The sequence below is a fragment of the Penaeus monodon genome, chromosome 5, assembly GCF_015228065.2.
Source record: "Penaeus monodon isolate SGIC_2016 chromosome 5, NSTDA_Pmon_1, whole genome shotgun sequence".
NCBI lineage: Eukaryota > Metazoa > Arthropoda > Malacostraca > Decapoda > Penaeidae > Penaeus > Penaeus monodon.
Window position 1 is genome coordinate 53,810,784 of NC_051390.1, and position 20,256 is coordinate 53,831,039.

At 42.3% G+C, this 20,256-nt stretch overlaps 1 protein-coding gene across 1 annotated transcript; it reads right to left on the bottom strand.

Annotated features, from left to right (window-relative positions):
• Positions 1 to 13,534: 13,534 nt before the first annotated feature.
• LOC119573584 lies at positions 13,535 to 19,880 on the bottom strand. Its single transcript, XM_037920794.1, has 5 exons — positions 19,839 to 19,880; positions 16,280 to 16,327; positions 15,350 to 15,406; positions 14,327 to 14,407; positions 13,535 to 13,684 (listed from the first exon to the last, which is right to left on the bottom strand). The coding sequence occupies exons 1-5, from the start codon at positions 19,878 to 19,880 to the stop codon at positions 13,535 to 13,537; spliced, it is 378 nt and encodes a 125-aa protein (XP_037776722.1).
• Positions 19,881 to 20,256: the final 376 nt, after the last annotated feature.

The window sequence follows — 20,256 nt, forward strand, 5'->3', positions numbered from 1 at the left end:
TCCGACAGCATTAGACGTGAAAGTAGCGAGGAATTGTGCACTGGGGATGGTGTTCTTATATCGTCTTTTTCCCCAGACAGGCTGTTAAGGAGAGATACACAGAGGCATCAGAGGAAAGCCAAACCTCTAGGAAACTTTCAGAGAAATCATGCTGTGTGTTGTGTTGCGCACATAGAAAAGCGTGTGTTTATTAATATCCAATTCACCACGTCCTGCCTCACCCATAAGCACTAACACAGTGAAACCCATTGCTCTAAGTATAGCATTGTCTTGACTCACGTTAGCGGCGGCGTGTAGGGTTCTGGATCACAAGGGTGTCGCCAGCACGCAGCCGAAGAACCCTGATGAATAAGTTCACTGTGGCGAGCTCTCCTGCCGGGGGAGAAGGTGTGGCGTTTGGACAGTGGATTCTGAAGGGCGATGATGGTGATACTAATGATGATAGTGATAACAGGGGTGATAATTATGATAATAATGATGATAATGGTTAACTGCGATGATGATAATGATGGTAACTGGGATAATGATGGTAATGATACTAGTGATAACAGAGATGAGACGATGCTGATGATAACAAGGATGATGATAACTGATGGGAATGATATTGATGATGGGAATAGTAATAATTAAACGTAATAATGGGAATTATGGTGACAATGATATTATCAATAATATTAGTTAAAATAATAATGATAGCAGCAGTAACACCTATAACAACGGTGAAAACAATACAACTGATAGTGATGGTAATGGCAATATAATAATACCGGTAAATTAATGATAATGCTAATAATAAGACCACCATGCTTATTAGGAACAGTTCCAGCATCACAACACAGAATCATTATCATATTAATTATAGATAAGATATTATTTGACAATTAGCCAAGACTACCAAAAGACTCAACCATCAAACTTAGAGTGATTTTTAGAAAAATTATTTAAAATAACCGAGAATGACTCTGTACTGGAGTAGTTTTTTATATATTTAAAACTAAATCCTACCGACACAAGGCAAAATTATTATTATCATCATTATTATCATTAACTGTTGCTTACTGATACGTTGCAAGGGTAAACAATATTATGATTAATAATAATAATAATAATAACATGATCATTATAATAATAATAAAAATTATATCTATTATTATTTGTAGTAGTATTATCATTATCAACATTATCATTAGTAGTGGTAGATGTGGTTTAGTAGTATGATCATTATTAACATTATCGTTAGTGTCATTATTACAATTATCATCAGTATTATCATCAATATTATCACCAGTATTATCATCATCAGCACTATCATCATTACTATTGCTATTATCACCATCATTATCATTATCATCATTATTATTATCATATGTCAGTATCAATAGAAAATTGACCTGTAACTTATTGCATTCATCATCATTATCAGTGCTATAATTATCTTCATCATCATCACATATGTCATTATCACTAGAAATTTTACCTTAAACTTACTGCCATTTTCATCATTATCATATTATCAGTACCACCATCATTATCACTGTTATTATTATCTTCATCATTATCATTATAAACATCATCACATATGTCATGACCACTTTAAAATTGGCCCTAAACTTACTGTAATTCCTGAAAGAGTACAGTATGCGTTTGGTGGATAATATTCAGGGAAGTTTGGAGAAATGAAATAAGTCAGTCCGTTTTCTGTGTTAGAGGTACACTGACCAACCGAGGTCGTTGTGGTTGTGGTTGTTGTGGTTGTAGTTGTTGATGTTGTCGATGTGGCTGTGGTTGTTGTAGTGGTACTTGTAGTTGAAGATGTACTTGTACTTTTAGTCGTGGTGGTAGTTATCTCCGAAGGCGCGCAGGAAGGAATGGGAACAAAGGTGATGTCAGCCGACCAACCGGGTTTGAAATTTGTCCCAACTTTGAAATAAAGAATCATTTCTCCTCCAAACAGACTGGAACTCTTGGCCAGGCGAAATATCCGTCCCACAGAACCTGGGAGGAGAGGGAGAGGGTAAGAGAGAGAGGGAGGGAGTGGGGAAGGGAGGGAAGGAGGGAAATGAGGGAAAGGAGGGAGGGAGGGAGGGGAGGAGGGAGATGAGAGAGAGAGAGAGAGAGAGAGAGAGAGAGAGAGAGAGAGAGAGAGAGAGAGAGAGAGAGAGAGAGAGAGAGAGAAAAGAGTCTTCTTACTACCAATCATCAGCAAGATACTAGAAAAAATAATATGTTCCCACCTAACAAACCACCTCAACAAAAACCATCTTGTCTACCCGGTAATATGGTTTCAGAAGAGCCGCTCTGCTGCCGACCTGCAGTTGCAGATGACTGCAGACTGGTCAGCTGCACTTGACTGCGGACAGCGCACTTGTGTTCTTGCCCTGGACAAAGCATAGAGGGAGCATAGTGCATAGCATAGGGGCACCTAGGTTTGTTAACAAGTTAAAAGTATTTGGAGTGGACGGCGAACTAGTCCTTTTGAAAAAAATATCTACTCAACAGACAAATGAGAGTAGTCTTCAAGGAAAACACTGCTTACAACAACATCAAAGCAGGTGGCCCTCAAGGAAGTATGCTGGGGCCTCTGCTGTGGAATGTCGTCCTTAATGACTTGCTCCACCTCATTCCTGAAGCCAACGCATAAGGGGATGATGGAACACTCTCCTTTAGGTATGAGCCTAGGGAACAGGATGCCGCCATGGAAAAGCTAAAATGACGGGCTCGCAGAAATATCGACTTGGGGGGAGAAATGGCAGGCCTTCTTTGCCCCGAATAAGACCCAGCTTATGGTTGTTAAGAGGACAAACAGTGATATCCAGGTTAACTTCAACGAGAAAAAAATAAGACCACAAGAAGAAACTGAAGTACTGGGCATCAAATTCGACAAAAAAAAAAAAAAAAAAAAAGGTGTATATATAAATAAGAAAAATAAATAAATATATATTTTTTATATAATTAATGAAAAAATAAAAGTCACGTAGAAAGCTTGGCGAGAAGGGCTTCGCAGAAACTTGCATCATTAAGAAGAATCAGCTGGCTGCTGGATGGTAAAGAGAAGAAGGCACAAAATTTGCTCTTCACTCGAGTACTCTTGCCTCGCGTGGGGAGAAGCAAACATCACTAGCCTTAAAATTTTGGATAGAATACAAGAAAGAGCGAAGAAACTCATGGACAGGACCCAGCAGTATCAAGTGAACCTCGACAGCCTTCAACACACAGGAGAGATGTAGCTGGCTTGACGACGATGTTCCGCATCAATCGCCAACACGTCCCGCACTGCAGCCAATTAGACTGCCCTACGAGAACAGTGGAACGAGCGCCCGCCGCTCTGGAGGAACCTCGTTGTTGCACGGCGCACCACCAAATTATGGAATCTATTCATTTATGTCATCGATGTGGACGCTCAGTTCTCACAAACTTTCAAAAGCAATGCACATGTGTAGCTCAAGACCACTAAGAGATAATTTTGGGTAATATTTGAATATATGAAGTGGCTGAATCAGATGAGGTTAGACTTTAAAGTAAGAGTCACTAAACATGAATTCCTTTAGTCTCTAAAAAAATTTTTTGGGACAACAGGGCCAAAATTTTAAAACCCAATTTAAATGATGAAAAATATTTTACAAAAAAGTATTGAAATACTCCCACTCCCCTTCCGTTACATTGTAGCCCTGATTTCCAGGGCATCGTACCAACACCCGAGTTTTGCAAACCCCGTTTCCCCATTTTTTAAAACCGTTTGGGTACACGTAAACCCATAAAGGTTCATTTTTATTTCTTTACACTCGGGGGCGATTATCCTTTGAGAAATCCGAATCTGTTGCGTAAAAACACAGTCTGTATATAAAAAAGCATTTTCGTACATGATTTTATTTCAAAAACTAGTAAAAGAAAAGGGGAGGGAGAGAGTTGGGCAAACAGACTAAAATTTCAGATGGCACGCTCTATACTTCTCTAAAATAATTTAGGTTTCTAAGTACACCAAGTTTTTTTTGGGCAATCATTACAATCCTATCAAATTTAGTCAAAGTTTTTGGGGAAATTTCTCAAAAAAGAAGAAACGTGACCTTGTTCATTATGGCTTTTATGAGTTTCCCCCCTTGTCCATTACAGGAAAATCCCCCTCAAGAGATAGGGGCTGCACCCCTTTGGTATTTCACTTGCCCTTTTGATTATATGGATATCAGGGGCAAATAAAATTTTTCCCAAAAAACCGGGCTGACAGGGATCCCCAGGGATACTTTTGGCACTTTTCAAAAGGGGCAAGAGTATATATATGTTGAACCAGCTATTCAGATATATTTTATCAACATGGTTTTTCAATCCCCCATTTTCATTTTTTGTTTGGGGGGCTAAAGGGTAAAACAAATGATTTAAAACAAACCCGTACTTATCCCTTTAAGTGTATTTTAATTTTCTCCCTTGTATTGGGTAAAACAGGGTTAAAAATCTCATTTGTATTTGTCATGTTTTAGTTATTTGTAAGGGCAATTTTTTTTTTTTGGGCTTTTTACTCATTGTCATGACCCCGTGAAATTAACAGATATCAATTATTCCATAGATTCCCCTTGGGTTTACTTTTTTTGATTTTATCCAGTAAAAAGCCTTAAGAAACACAATTTTCCCAGGTTTAAAATGAAATATTGTTTTATTAAAAATTTGTTTTTTTTAAAATTTTTTATCCTTAAGTTGGGAAAAAAAGCTGTCAGAACGTCCCAAAGGGACAAATAAGCACAGCTTTAAAAAGGACATTTTGGGGTTATTTCATCTTCGAATGGAAAGGGAAAAATATATATATATATATATATATATAAAAATATAATTATTAAAATATAAAAATTATGTATTATATATATATGTATATATTTTATAATAATTATATATATATATATATATATATATATATTATACACATATATACCACTATGGCTAGAGAGTAATGAAAATGAGGGCGTATAACAAACTTCCCCCCAGGGAAAAAAATTAGGGGTGGTTCACGGTTGAAACGTTTTCTTTTTTAAAATGTGACGATCTCAAAATGTTTAAATATAGAAAAGCTCAAAAAATATTTAAAATTTTGTTAAAAAGGGGTTTATGGGTTTAACATGTGGGCTTTTTTCAGTGTCTCTTTTAATTTTTTTTTAAAAGCGCTCGGCCAAAAAAAAATTCCTTTACTATTCATAAAGTAAAGTATTCAAGGTTTGTATTAAAGATAATCTAAAAATCATGAAAAAATTCAGATTAAAAACCCTGAAAGTCTTGAAATAAATCGAAAAAAAATTTTTTTTTCGAGACCAAAACATTAACTGTAACAATCTGTGTGAGAAACCCAAAAATTAGAATTTTTTCAGTGGGAAATCAGATCGAAAAAAGAAAACCCAAACCAATTTTAAAGTATTACAGGGGTTTGCAGTTGCTCCCCGAAATTCCTCAGGAAAACCACAAGTGCCCGTCACCTTTCCCAAATAACCATTATTTGACAGGGATCACTAGGGGAGTCCCGCCCGTGTGAGGAGTTTTTTTCTGTCCCCCCGTAAATGGTGTTTCTAAAGCTTGTTTCCCGTGGGGGAAAGGGCCCACGCGCTGGGCCCAAATTTTAGGTTTGGGAAAAACGGGTCCCTTTTGGGCACGATGGTAAATTGGGGGCTGTTTTAAAGAAGCCCGGGGGAAAAGGGAAACATGAAGAAAGGATTTAAAATTTAAAAAAAAGGGAAAAAACACACCCTGTTGGAACCTCGAATGCTGGACCCAGCTTGTAAAAAATCTAAAAATTGGCTTACAGTCGTGGGCCTCTCTCCTCTACACACACCATATAGGGATATATATACACATATTATTTTTGCACATTCACACACGCACACAATAAAAAACAATTAGAACTGTAAAAGCCACATGATTTACCTGCGCATCGTAATGCATAATTGAGGAATAGTCATAGGGCACACCAAAATTTGTTGGTCGTCATAAGGTTAAAGTTTTTAAACACCGATGATATGATGTTTTGTGTGAGAATTAGGATGTTTTCATCTCGGTCTGACCTCGTTTGCTCATGCCAGCAGCCCAAGCGGTCCGACCTCGTGAAACCAGACTGCCAAACTGCCAGTGAAGGTCATGGAAAGTCAAAGTCTGAGTTGAAATAAGTATTTTTTGGTCTTTCGAGCTATTAAGATTAGCTGTGGTGTAAGTAGTGAAATTAGTGATTAGAGATCAGGTGTGCACGATATTTCCGTGCTTAGTTTTACTTTCGTCTTGTCTACTATAAAACGACCTCTCAGCAAAAAATAAACTCTCAACAAAAGTCTTTCATAAAAAAAACTTCTAAACGAAAACAAAGACTAACATTCATTAAAAAAAACATAAAAAACTCAAACTCAACTAAAATTCACAAATCTCTAAAACTCTTAACAAAACTAAAACTCATAAACTAACTCTAAAAACTAACCACAAAAAATTAAACTTTAAAAACTACAACTCATAATAATAAAAACAAAACAAAACCAATATTAAAACGAAAATTCATAAAAACACCCTAAAATCTAACTCTTCTGATCTGCTTGTTTAGCACAGAGAGACTTTTTTTTTTTTTTTTTGGGAGTATCAACTTTCTCTCTATTCCCTCTCTCCCATATCTCATCCGCCTCACTCTCTTTTTCCTCCACCCCCCCTCCCCCTTTCCTCTCTCCCTCTCCCTCTCTCTTTCCCCCTCCCCTCCCTTTCTTTCGCCCTCCTCTCCGCCCTCCCCGTCCACTACTCCACCGACTGGCTCACACCAAACAGGCACGTTGATGATCTGTCCTCCGCTGCCCGCTGACCTTCCCACGTAAGAGTTACAGGAGGAAGGCGTGCGGATGGAACTAATACGTTGCTCCAGTGCTGGTGTTCGAGACCTCGGTGAAGGTGAGGCAGGTGTTGTCGGGATCCATGCTGGATGGCGCTCCGGAGGCTGCCTTGTCACCAGGTCTGGAGAGTCATTTAGAGATAAGTTCGCATGTACGTGTTTTATATATATAGGCTACGCCAGTGGTCTTTGTCTCTGTGGGCGAAACATGGTGTTTAACATGAAAAGGATGACTGGCATGTGTTTAACATGAAGGACCTGGGCAAACATGACGCAGCTTGCTGTGAGCGATGAGCGGAGAACAAAGCAGGATACTTGGTTGGTGCTGCTCCTTGAAGACCTCGTGTGGGCCGTTGTGACCGATATTTTGTGTTTGCCCCTGTTATAAGCGGATCTTGCAGTGTGACATGCTGGTGTCCCCCCTGTATTGTGCCTATAGAAAAGTGTACGGTAAATAACTTGTGTAAATAAAAGGAAAGAACTTGCCATTTTGTGTTTATTTCGTGCCCTGTGGGCCTCTCGCAGAATGGCGTTTCCTCTCGTGGTGTTCTGGGAACGCTGTTGGTGCGCGGTGCCTCTTTGAGCTGTTCAGTGTTCACGACCCTGTGTATAGCACGCCGTCTGCCTAGCCGCCTTGTTTGGTAGAAAGAGAGACGAGGCCGGCCGGCGTCAACAATGGGTGTCAGGAAGTGGTATTTGTGATATTTTGATCCGTGAGACGCCGGGCGTTTATCATAAGGTCCAAAATGGCGGCCAGCCATGTAGAGGAGGCTATGACAGAGGAAAGGCACGAGTGAGGTGGAAGCCGAGCCGATGGACCTTATAACTGGCCATGCTGGCGGGTATGAGGAGAAATGGCACAAGGGCTCAGAAGAGCAGGCACAGAGGGCACGCGAGCAGGCGCACCATCTCGTCGAGATGTAGCAAGGAAGACAGAGGAACAGTTTTCTTCCACTTGTTGGAGGTGCTACAGAGCAATCTTGCATCTTGAAGATGGAAACTCGACAGTATACAGACCGACAAGGCCTGAACAGCGGGAAGTGAACTGATGGAGGAGGTGAGACTCTGAAAGGCGAGGTTCAGGTCCTGAGGGAGGAAAGGGCTGCGTCACAAGGTAGTAACTTTGCAGCAGAGAAGCAGAACAGGTTCTGGCAACAGATTGCCAGAGTGTCAGATTTACTGGTCTGCCCCTGGAGTCCCGTGCAGGCAAACCCCGGGCCTCGTAGCGACCCCCCTCGTGTCTTGTCGGAGCCGTGGTAGCCTGCAGAAGTGGCTGGGGACCATCGGAACCACTCCCGTGGATCTAGGTGTCAGGCTAAACTCGGACCCGGGCCCCCCCGCCTCGTTGCTCCCTCACCCCCTTCCTTCCCCCCGGGCGTGTTAGTTCACGGCACGCGTTCTCGCACCCTCAGTCCTTCACCTCCAGACATTCTGTGAGGCGTAAGCCAGCTGAGTACGACGGAAGGTGTCCTGGGAGGCAATATGTCGCCCAATTTGAAATGCGCATCTGCCGCAGGCCTGGAGGCCAGGAAGAGAGGCCCTACAGCTGGTAATCAGCGCGTGGAATGTTGGGGCATCTGCCCGCCATCCCTTCCTTCTTACAACCGCGTGGCGGAGGTAGGCTTGAAACCCGTTTCCGGGCACCACCAACCAGGCCGAGGTATATCGGCCCACTGAAGAACGCGGACTCGGTGAGCGTGGCGAGAAACTGTCCCGCTGGCGCAGGATGTGGAGGCGTTTGTAAGGAGGTCCGTACACTGCGGCTGGGCGTAAGAGATGATTTGTGGTCGCTGGCCCGAAAATTTCTTTGTTGACGCTTTGCCAGGACCAGCATCTGCAAATCTACTTCAAGCAGGCACAAGCAACACCCGGAGACCTGCAGGTGACGCTGGCGAGGGCCTTGGAGGTTTGAGGCCTTCCTGAAGGCAACCAGTGGCCTCGGGCCAGCTGCCTCAGTCCCCGCCGTGACCTCCGGGGCCGGAAGGCGAAAGCGGAGAGGTAGGGCACACAGACAGTAGTCAGTGTCAGAGTGAGCGCGAACACGTCCTCCTCAACCGGACGGATTTCTGATGCCTTCCAGCATGCTGCAAGGACTGTGGCAGGTATAGGGTCACCATCCGAGTGCATGTCCTAAGCTAAGAAGTGGTACAGCGAAAACTCTGGAGAAGGGGACCGAAGACCCAGTCGTCCCTCGGTTCCCGGCGCCGACTTGGGTATCTCCGTCGAAGGCCAGAGCACGATGCAGGGGGGGAGGGCGCAATAGATGGGGAAGCCATGGCCGCCTGACAGTGGACACTGGGGCTGAAGACCCTAGTGCGGCCTGATATGTTGGCCACTAGGCAACTTCCAGATGCCAACCAAAGAGGACTGTGTGGTGTCACGGGGCATTTGTGTGCAGCTCAAGGGGCCAGTGGATGCTCGTATTGGCGTGGGCAGCCGGTGCAGCGGCTGCCGGTGTATGTGGCCCGATCGGACGAGCACTAAAAAACTTGTTGGGCCTTGACTACCTGACCAGAGTAAGGTGTGTGTCGACCTTGACCGAAGCTGGTGAGGGTGCCCGTGAAGATGTGCCCTTGCTTCCATAGATTGCCTGCGCAAGTATATACGCTGAATGACGGCAACCTTGACCCTTGCCCCCAGGACAGAGTCTAGCATCTGTGGCGACTGTCAAGAGTGATGCGTGAGTATAGGGCCTCGTGGAGCCCATTCAAAACCTGCAGCTGGTGATGGCGTAGCTGTTGGGCGGAGCCTTGTTGGACCAGGGAGGGGTTTTAGTTTTATAGTGTTGTAGCCCAACTTCTCCGATAAGGCCCAGAAGGTGCCAGCTGGTGCAAAGCTGGCAACTTGTGAGGAAGTGGGCGAATCCATAAAGTCGTCGGAGAGCGAGGATTTGTTGGTGTGGGGCTTTGCCCCCGTTCCTCAAGGACTGGCGCACCGGAGCGCCGCTACCTGGACGGAAGCACAGAACAGAGAAGATGCGTCACCCACCCGTCTCGGATGCAGATGTGTTTTTAGCAGGGTGACTTGGAACCTGGGCCTACCCAAGGCCGCACAGGATTGGTGAAGCACCCTTAACACCGAAGTAGTTTGCCCATCAAGAGCCCCCCCGACGTATTGCCCAACCAGACGACAGAGATGCAGCGCACGTCAATGAAGCCTAGCGGCACAGGGGGTATTGAACAGTCCCAGACAGTCGTGGTCATCACGTAGTCCTGGTGAAGGAAAAAGGACGGCACCCAACGCTTCTGTGTGGACTACCGGCTCTGAAATGACATGAACTAGCAAGGCTCATACCCACATGCCGAGAATTGATGGAAACACTCGATGCATGGAGTTGGGGGCCAGGTGGTTCTCCACACTCGACCTGAGTCCGGGTTTTCACCAGGTGGAGATGGCGGAAGAGGACAAGCCAAAGACGCCTTTTCCTTCCTTCGGGCAAGGCCTGTGGCAATTCAACGTCATGCCTTTGTCTATGCAATCCTGGTTTTTCGAGCGTCTGATGGAGATGGTATTGGATGGCCTGCAGGGAAACGGCGATTGTCTACATTGATACTCATCGTCCTTTGGGAGCACCTTTCGAGAGAGCTGGAGCGGCTGGAGGAATACTACAAGCTGTTTGAGGAATGCCAACCTCAAACTCTGCCCCAAGAAATGCTCCGATGTGTCCAGCATGGGTTTTGGGGGGGGGGGGGGGGGGGGGGGGGGCCTTTCTTCTGGGGGGCTGTAGTCATCCAAGATGGTGTGCGCAACCGACCCACAGAAGGTGGCGGTGGTGGAGAGGTGGCCAGTTCCCACAATGTGGCGGAAGTCAGGAGCTACCTGGGCCTGTGCACATACTACGCCGCTTTGTTACATGACTTCGCCAGTGTAGCGGCTCCTCTCCACCGACTTACAAAACACGAAAAGGGGATGCTTCCAGTGGGATGAGGCGTGTCAGTCTGCTTTGACAACCTGAAGAAGGCCCTGGTGAAGCACCAGTCTTCCCCTATCCACGAAGCTCCCTTACCTGTTGGACACTGACGCTAGTGCGTAAGGCATCAGGGGCAGTTTTGTCACAGATAAAGACGGGAAGGAGTATGTCCATGCTACTACAGTGCCAACTTCAGCAGGCCTGACGCAACTATTGTGGTGACAAGGAAAAATTTGCTTGCGTGGTGAAGAGTCTCGCACTTTCACCATACCTCTAGCGGTGTGCCGAGTTCACCATCCGGACTGGACCATGCTGCCCTACAGTGGTTAAGTCGCTTGAAGGTAGCAGAGGGTCAGCTGGCAGGGGTTAGGGTCCTTGACAGTACAACTACCACATCGTCCACCGCCTCTTGGTCGTGTCCCAATGCAACGCTGACAGCCTGAGTCGACTCCCCGTTTGAGGCTTAGTTGCCACACTGTGTCAGAAGGACTCTGATACTGTGTGCCTTTCCTCGGCAGGTGCTGGATGCGCCACGAAAGGGGATTATATTGGCGTAATGGCACCACGTGAGGACTCTGAACCTTGCTCCCATTGTCCGGGTGGCTTGAGGCTCTCAGTGGACGGCCCAGTTTGGGAGGCTGTGGGCTGTGCGGAAGCCCCACCACAAAGTTTCTGTGGATCAGTGGAGAACATTAATGAGTGGAGCCAAAGCGGTTTGTTAGTGAAGCGCTGTGTTCAGTGAGTGTGAAGTGTGCAGTGACACGTTGTAGTTGTAGTACCCAGAGCCACATGCTGATTGCCGAGGGAAATTACGATGCCGTTGTTACCAGTGGGCCATTTGGGCGATAAAAATACCCTGAGCCTTCTCCGTCAACGCTTCTTCTACTGGTGGGCATGAAAGTGACGTGTCTGAGTGGTGTAGAGCATGGATTGTGCAGTGCAAAGAAGGGCCCAGCCTAGAAAGAACCCGTGCCCCGTTACAGGTGTACTGTGTGGGAGCACCCATGGAACGGGTGTCAATAGACATTGCTTGGTCCGCTTGCTCTCAACAGCCACAAGAAACCGATATATACTGTGTGGTAATGGACTGATTCTTTCTCAAAGTGGCCTGAGCATATGCACTAACCCAACCACGAGGCCGAAGAACCGTGGCTGGCGTGGTTAGTGAATGAATTCATTACCCGTTTTTGTTGGTGTGGCCTTCTGAACTGCACTCTGACCAAGGCCGTGATTTGAGTCCGAGTGTTCCGGGAGTGTTGCGAGCTGTTAGGGGTGCACAAGACATGGACGACACCCTCCATCCACAGTCCGATGGTATGGTTGAGCGGTTTTAACCGTGACCCTTGCTCCACAGTTAGCCACGATATTGCAGGGAAAGTCAGGAAGACTGGGGACGTCAATATGCCCGCCAATGCTCTGGCTACCGTCTGTTGTGCATGAAGGTACAAGGCTTCACCCTGCCCACTCATGTTTGGCCGTGAGCTCAGGCTAGCCAGTGGATTTGGCCACAGGGCGGCCACCCGATGAACTTGCCAACTGTCACATCCGTATTCAGTGGTATGGCAGGAAACCTGACGGAGGTGCACCGGCCATGCCATGAAAGACCTCATGACCACCGTCGCATGAGGGAAGTGAGGTACAACATGTGCAGAGTGTGGCGCATAACCCGCGTCGGAAGCGAGGGCTCTCGCCGAAGTGCTACAGAGCCCCTGGGAGGGCCATAAACACAACAGGTTGTAGCGGCCCTCTCTGATGTCACCTATCGAATTCGCAGAGGCGAAACGACCGTCTGTTTGTCCAACGGTGGACGGCTGTGGCGTTACCATGGGCCAGGAAAGCTACTCCTGGGCCATGGTGAAAAAGAAGATGACGTTAGCCCCAGTAGCGGCATGAGGACGTGCAGACGCTGACCGAGATTCGGACGAGCATTTGGGTACGGTGAGGGCGATGCAACAGGAACGTCAGTGGTGACCATGGAGCCAGGTCTTGGGGCAGAAGATACCCCTCTGGGTGCCACTGCCAATGCTACCGCAGCCCACTCCTCCTCCAAGCGACCCCAGCGAGAGCGAAGAAGCCGGCGCTTGGATGAACGATTTTTGTGTGTCCTGAGAACTGATTTACAATTAACGGTTTACTTTTGTTTTGAAAGAATTTTGGTTTGTTCCTGAGGACTAATTTTATTTAAATTTTCTGTGTTTGTGTTCAGGTTTAGATATTCAGAGCAGACGGGTCATCTGGCTGGATAGGGGGGGATAGTGCACGCCATTGGGTCTTTGTCTCTGTGCGAAACATGTTGTTTACATGAAAAGGATGACTGGCTGTGTTAACATGAAGGGACCCTGGGCCAAACATGACGCAGCTGGCTGTTGAGCGAGTGGAGCGGAGAACAAGCAGGATACGTTGTTTGGGTGCTGCTCCTGTGAAGACCCTCGTGTGTGCCGTTGTGAACCTGATATTTTGTGTTGCCCTGTTATAAGCTGTAGCGTGGCAGTGTGACATGTGGTGTCCCCCCTGTATTTTGCCTATAGAAAAGTGTAGCGGGTAATAACTTGCTGGTGCCTCTTGGACTGTTCATGTTCACGACCCTGTGTATAGGGCACGCCGTCTGCCTAGCCTGCCTTGTGTTGGTGGCAGAGAAGACGAGCGGCCGGCGTAACAATATATATATATATTATATATATATATATATATATATAATATATCCACACATACACATATTATTGGGGTGTCTGTTAGCGTTTATATATTAAAATAAAAGGCCAACACTCTTTCTTGACAACGGTACACTGTCAAGCAATACCGACCATCCTCAAAGGTATAGGGAATGTGAGGGAAGCCGTTGACATCAGGCCAGAATCTGGTGACGTCGTTGATCGCCTTCCTTTGAGGATGGGGGCCAGCTGCTCCGGGGTCAGCATCGTGTCCCCCAGTTTCTCGAGCTGAAAAATAGCACGCTTGAATGCCATTTCTATAAGGGTTAAAATTACGGGAATATCCCTTCGTAATCTTATGAAAGTAAGGATTAAAACGTTTTGAGGTGTTGAGCTTACTTGTGTAATTCTTTATTTTTCAGTGATTCATTTATTTGTTTTTTAAATCATGTATTTTTATTTTTTATCATATTCATCTATTTAATCATTTTTTGCTTATTATTTATCTTGGTTTGCTTATAATTTTTTCCCTCTCGTTTTCCCTATTTTTATTTTTAATTTTAATTTAATTTTATTTTTGTTCTGGCAATGTTTTTTATTTTTCAATCTTTCATTTATTTACTCTTTATTTTTTCTTTTTTTCTCTCTCTCTCCTTTCCCCCCCAATTTTAAACCTGCTCTTGGCAATATTCTTATAATTTATTAAATTATTATTTCAAGCTTCCTCTTGGCAAGTTTATATGTACTTTTTAAACCCTTTTTCTATTCATTACATTATCCCCCCTTTTATGCTTCCTCTTAGTAAAGTTTATACGCATTTTAATTATCTATTTATTTCCCTTTCTCATTTTAAATTTTTTTTGATATCTCCCCCTCATTGCGCATAACACTGAACACCGCGTTTCGTGTGTTAAGGACAGAGCTACGTACCAATTCCTCCCCCTCCAGCCTGCTCAGGTTAGCTGCTGCGAGCTGTTCCTCTGTGAGTAAGATGTCATCTCCCTCGTCGCCCTTTCAGGATAAACAGAGCAAAAAAGTTTAACATTGCAAGTTAATTCACGTGCTATAGAGATAGATAGACAGATAGATAGACAGAGATATTAATTATTCATTCATTTGTTTATTCATCCATCTTTCCTTCTCTCGGTTCTCCTGTGACATTGACGTTGAGTAACAGAAAGATGCTAGAGAGTGCTAACTGTGTGAAAGTTTTAACATTTCTGTGGGAAAATTTAAATAATGGACAACCTTTTTGTTGTAAATTATAATAATTCAATTTATTTATATGTACCCAAAGAACGTGAAGCAAAACCATTAACAAATTACAGTTTTAAAAGATGTATCCTTTGAAAGGTGTATTAAAGGGTCTATTATTTGGTTTAACTTTAATTTTGTGTTTCCATTGGTGGTTTTGATGTGTATAAGTGTAAATTATGAATAATAAATAGTAGTGGAAACCGTTCTGTTGTATTTGGTGATTCATTTGACCAGAATTAATTAGATATGGAAAGAGAGTTATGCAAATACGGTAACCATGCCATCCCTATGCCAATCAAAATATGGATTTTGCTGAGTCATGTCTGAGCGGTCCTCCAATGTAACTCTCCAAGCTTGTAGAGAGTTAGTAGTGCTCATTAAATGAATGGTTAGGTTAAAATTTCCCCACAAAGGTGGTGGGTGGTTGGAAGTGAACAAAAAATCAATATTTATCCACGTTAATAAAGAACCAGGCATTTCAAACAGAACAGAAAAAGGGGAGATGCGAAGGAAGATAACAAGTCACCATAAATTAATGAGAGAGAGAGAGAGAGAGAGACTTAAAGGTCACAAAATAAATAAAGGAAACAAATTTCATAAAGGATAATAATTAGGAAAATAATAGTGCTGATACAATACCCTTGGAATTAAATACTTAAAAAAAAAATATATATATATATATTTATATAAACTTACATGATAGTTCCCGGGTATTGTGAGGTGTTCAGTCCCGTTATTGTTTATGTTCCGATCCTGTTAAAATAAACTATTTTATTTATTTGAAATATTTATTTAGGTTTAGATATGTTTTATTTCGTAAGGGATGGATTAACCCAATTGGCACGTTTGGCAAGAATACATGCCATGCGCACTGTAATAAGTTTATTTATTGTATTTACACATAGATGATCTACAAGTGCTTAGTCATCAAGGAGTTATTAGTGATACCTATTTCACCTATTTACCCTTTTCCTTGACTTTTTGAAAGGGTCTTTTTCATCATTTCATTGTCTTAAATAATTTTAATAACAATTTAATAACCATAACATCAATAAGAATAATAACAGTATCGATACCAATTGTATTTAAAAGAAAAAACACATTTTTTCGCCAATTCAAGGAATGGGGAAATCAGGATCCGTCAATCGGGGTTATTGATAGACTCCTTGCTGGCTGAGCACATTTTGGAGCCATCTGTATGTAACAAAATTCACAAAAAAAAAAAAAAAAAAAAAAATACAGGGAATAAAACATAAATCCGTGGGGGTTTGGTTAAGAAAAAGTGCATGGGTTAGATTTTGCAATGGATACAAAAATGAAATGAAAATTATATGTGGTAATTTTCGTTTTTTTTTCTCCTTCACGCACGTGTACACATATACACATATATGCATATATAATCTAATCAAGATAGCTACTCCAAAAAATGAATAGAAATCTGCATAAAGAAAAGAAAAGTCTGCAGAAAAATCTTAAGCATTTCCGGCATATATTATGCATAAACCGTTTACATATTAACAAATCATTAACTGTACAGTTATCATTCATTTGGGAACTAATGAAAATTAGTTCTGTTATTCCACTCACCTTAGCATCTCCATAATAAATAATTAGAATTTAACTCACCTTATCTGCTGACCTCTCACTGTACAAAATATCAGGACCCTCGGTAATCTAGAGGAAAAATATATAAGGAATGTTACTATTGGATTAAGGAAATTGACAGAGAGAGAGGGAGGGGGAGGGAGAGGGAGGAGGGAGGAAGGGGGGGGGGGAGAAAAAGAGAGAGAAAGGGAAAAAATTTTTTTCTTAATTTTTTTGTGTTGACTTTCGCCTAACAAAACACCAAGCACCATTAAAACAGATTAAAAAATGAGAGCAAAGGAAAAACAGCCTTTTTTTTGTAACATATGGAAATAAGCAATTTGAAAACTGAACCACAGGAGCATTATATTCCAGAATTCTTTAGTTTGTCTTTCAAATAATCTAAAAGTTCTCTGTATTTTTAAGGGTATACTATTAAAAAAATGGTAACTTGTATTTTTATTTTACATGGTTTCTAACTTCATACTAAACGTTTCTGTCAAGCAATAGCGAATAAAAAAAGTAAAATTCATTAATCATGAATCAAAATTGCATTAACTTAAATGAATAATAGGCTTTTACTTTGCAATGACGATTTTCAATTTCGCTTGGACCAATCGTTCCCAACGAGTTTTCATTTATTTATTTATTATTATTAAATTTTACCTTTAATACACAGTGTCATCTCTTCCGTGGCAATTAGGGGGGCGCATAGTGTAAAACACTAAACAAAACCTTTGATGTAATAGAAATGGGTGCGGTTAACGGTTAGCCATTGTGCTATATTGGGCATTTTTCGTCTGGCAAAAAATATTTTGGAATGTAATATCCTAGATGGCTATAGATATCAATATAAGTACAAATAAAATGAGAATAACCGAGTTAGGAGGAATACATTGACATACTCAATTCCTGTCTTGTAGGCTGGAACCGTCGGAAAAGACGACTCAAGATTGCTAGGTGATTTTATAAAAGTTATGTATATATATATGTATATATATATATATATATAAAATATATATATATATATATATATATATATTATTTTTTTTTCTTTTTCTTTTCTTTTCTGTGCAGAGAATATTAAACGCAGGAATATGTCCATTAGGGATTATATTTTAATTAATGCCTAATAGGCCATCTGCCATAAGTTAAGAAAAATAAGCAGAAAAAAATCATATACTATTGCTACGCCATTGGGTCTTTGTCTCTGTGCAAAACATGTGTTGACATGAAAAGGATGACCTGGGCATGTGTTAACATGAAAAGGATGACCTGGGCATGTGTTAACATGAAAAGGATCCTGGGCAAACATGATGCAACTGGCTGCGAGCGGAGGAGCGGAGGAACAAGCCAAGAGACGCAGTTGGGTGCTGCTCCTGTGAAGACCTCGTGTGTGCCCTTGTGACCTGATAAACTTTGTGTTGCCCTGTTATAAGCTGTATAAGCTGCCACTTGGCGTTTCCTCTCGTGGTGTTCTGGGACGCTGTGGTGCTCGGTGCCTCTTGGAGCTGTTCAGTGTTCACGACCCTGTGTATAGCACGCCGTCTGCCTAGCCTGCCTTGTGTTGGTAGCAGAGAGAGACGAGGCGGCCGGCGTAACAAATGGTGTTAGGAGTGGGATTTGTGATATTTGATCAGTGAGACGCGCCGATTTATATGTAGTCCAAGATGGCGGCAGCCATGATAGAGGAGGCTATGACTGGGGAAAGGGCACGAGTGAGGTGAAGCGAGCCAGATGGACCGATCACTGTCAGGGGCCCGGGTTTATGAGGGAGGAAATGGCACAAAGGGCAGAAGAGCAAGGCACAGAGGGCACGCGAGTAGGCGACCATCTCGTCGAGAGGTATTGTATTGTCCCCTTTATAGAAAAGTGTACGGGTAAATAACTTGTGTAAATAAAGGAAAGACTGTCTTTTTTGTGTTTATTTCGTGCCCTGCCTCTCCAGGTGGCGTTTCCCCTCGTTGTGTTCTGGGGACGCTGTGGTGCTCGGTGCCTCATGGAGCGGTTCAGTGTTCACGACCCTGTGGATAGCACGCCGTCTGCCTAGCCTGCCTTGTGTTGGTGGCAGAGAGACGAGGCGGGTCGGCTTTAACGCTATTATTCAATTACTATATATAAAGATATTGCGGAGAGGGAACACGAACGTGCTCACACATACTTCCGCTGTTTTACATTAAACGCAAATAATGGTTATGAATGAGAATTATAGATTTTCATATAAAAAATCCAGATTTAGATAAATGAACATCACTTATTCACAAAATTTATAGACTGACATGGCTGACAAATGCTCTTTCCATGGAAAAAAATCGCGCTCCCATCCTCTGGAAAGTTAATTTCACAGGACAAAACAACAGTAGGGAAAAGCACAGGAGACAAGATTTTTGGGCTGTATCACGATCAGTACAGATATGAGAAATAGCATGTTGGTTAGAAGGAATGTTAGAGATGGGCTTTTTAACAAGATATTGAGATAATTAACGAAAAATATATTCTTGTGTGTAACGTTACGCTAATGTACTTCCAATGCAGAACAGTTAATAACCCACACCAGAAAAAAATATACACTTACACTATTACTTAAAACTTATATAATTTCATAACAGTGTGGTTTATCCCTTTGATCTCCCGGGTTTTTCCCTTTTTGAAACTGGAATCGCTTAATAAGAGCACAGTAATCACCCTCACGGTAACAGTAGGGTTTATCTCGGAATATCATTACTAATGTCATCCCCTAATTACCATCATCAATGTAAGCCATGCCATGAAGATGAAAAAAACATTGGGTGCTACAGAGAAAGATGATGCCAGGTACTATTGCCTCATTATTACCACACCCCATAAATGTGCACGCACGCATGCACGCACGCAACGCGCGTGTGCGTGTGCGTGCGTGCGTGCGTGCGTGTGCGTGTGGTGAGTGTGTGTGTGCATCTAAAAAAAACACAAATTGCTTTCATATGATTTCATGAATAGTTCACGCAAGAGTAAAACTTTGATACAAGAAACCAGCGAAATATACTTTTTTACTAATACATAAAAAAAGTTTACAAACTCCTATAAAATCTTATATATTCTATCAGTCCTTGTATCATAGCATCATGTAAGTTACAAAGAATTATTCAAGGGTTAATGAGGCTAGTCAAAACTTAAAAAAAAAGTCCCGTAACAAGCGACCGCATTATTATTATTGATGTTAATTTTTATACACCTAGGATTTTTTGCATGTGTCACGCATGTACATTATATTTTAAAGTAAGGAGAAACACGTTCTTCATTAAATTTTAAAGCATTTTTTTTTTCTTAAACATAATATTTTAGTTATTACATGGTCCGGCGCTTCAGCAAAGGGCATTTCCCTTTTTCACTAATCGCGTTTTTTTTTCTGTAAATATTCACATTATAGGTGTCATTCCAGCACATCCGATTTTTTCTCTAAAGAAACTTCACGCCTGCATACATTTGAATATATTTTTTTAATGGGAAATTGAGTGATGAAACGCAAATGGGCGATGTCAAATATCAGGTTTTATTTATTTATTTTAAATGAACGTGTTCATGAGTGTATTAGTGTAATAGTAATCCATAAAATTTCTACTTTGAGTTGGACAGACTGGTTCAGAATACGCTCAGTGTTCATGAGTGTATTTAGTGTAATATTAAACCATATATATGCTACTTTGAGTTGACACAGACTTTTTCAGAATACGCTCAGAATACGCTCAGGTTCATGAGTGTATTAGTGTAATATTAACCATATATAGCTACTTTGAGTTGAGGACAGATGGTTCAGAATCGCCAGACACTTTTGAAAAAAAACTCAAATTTTGTCTCGGGAAATTTTCTGAGAATTTTCGTGAGTTTTCATGGTAGAATTGCAATTTTTTTTTTTTTTTTTTTTTTCTTTCTTTTTTTCTTTGCGACGCGTATACAGGTGGTTATGTCTTTATGGAAATAAAGCGGTTTCAGCGAGATAATAAAAAGTATCAAAATTTAATTGATTATTGGTATGTAAT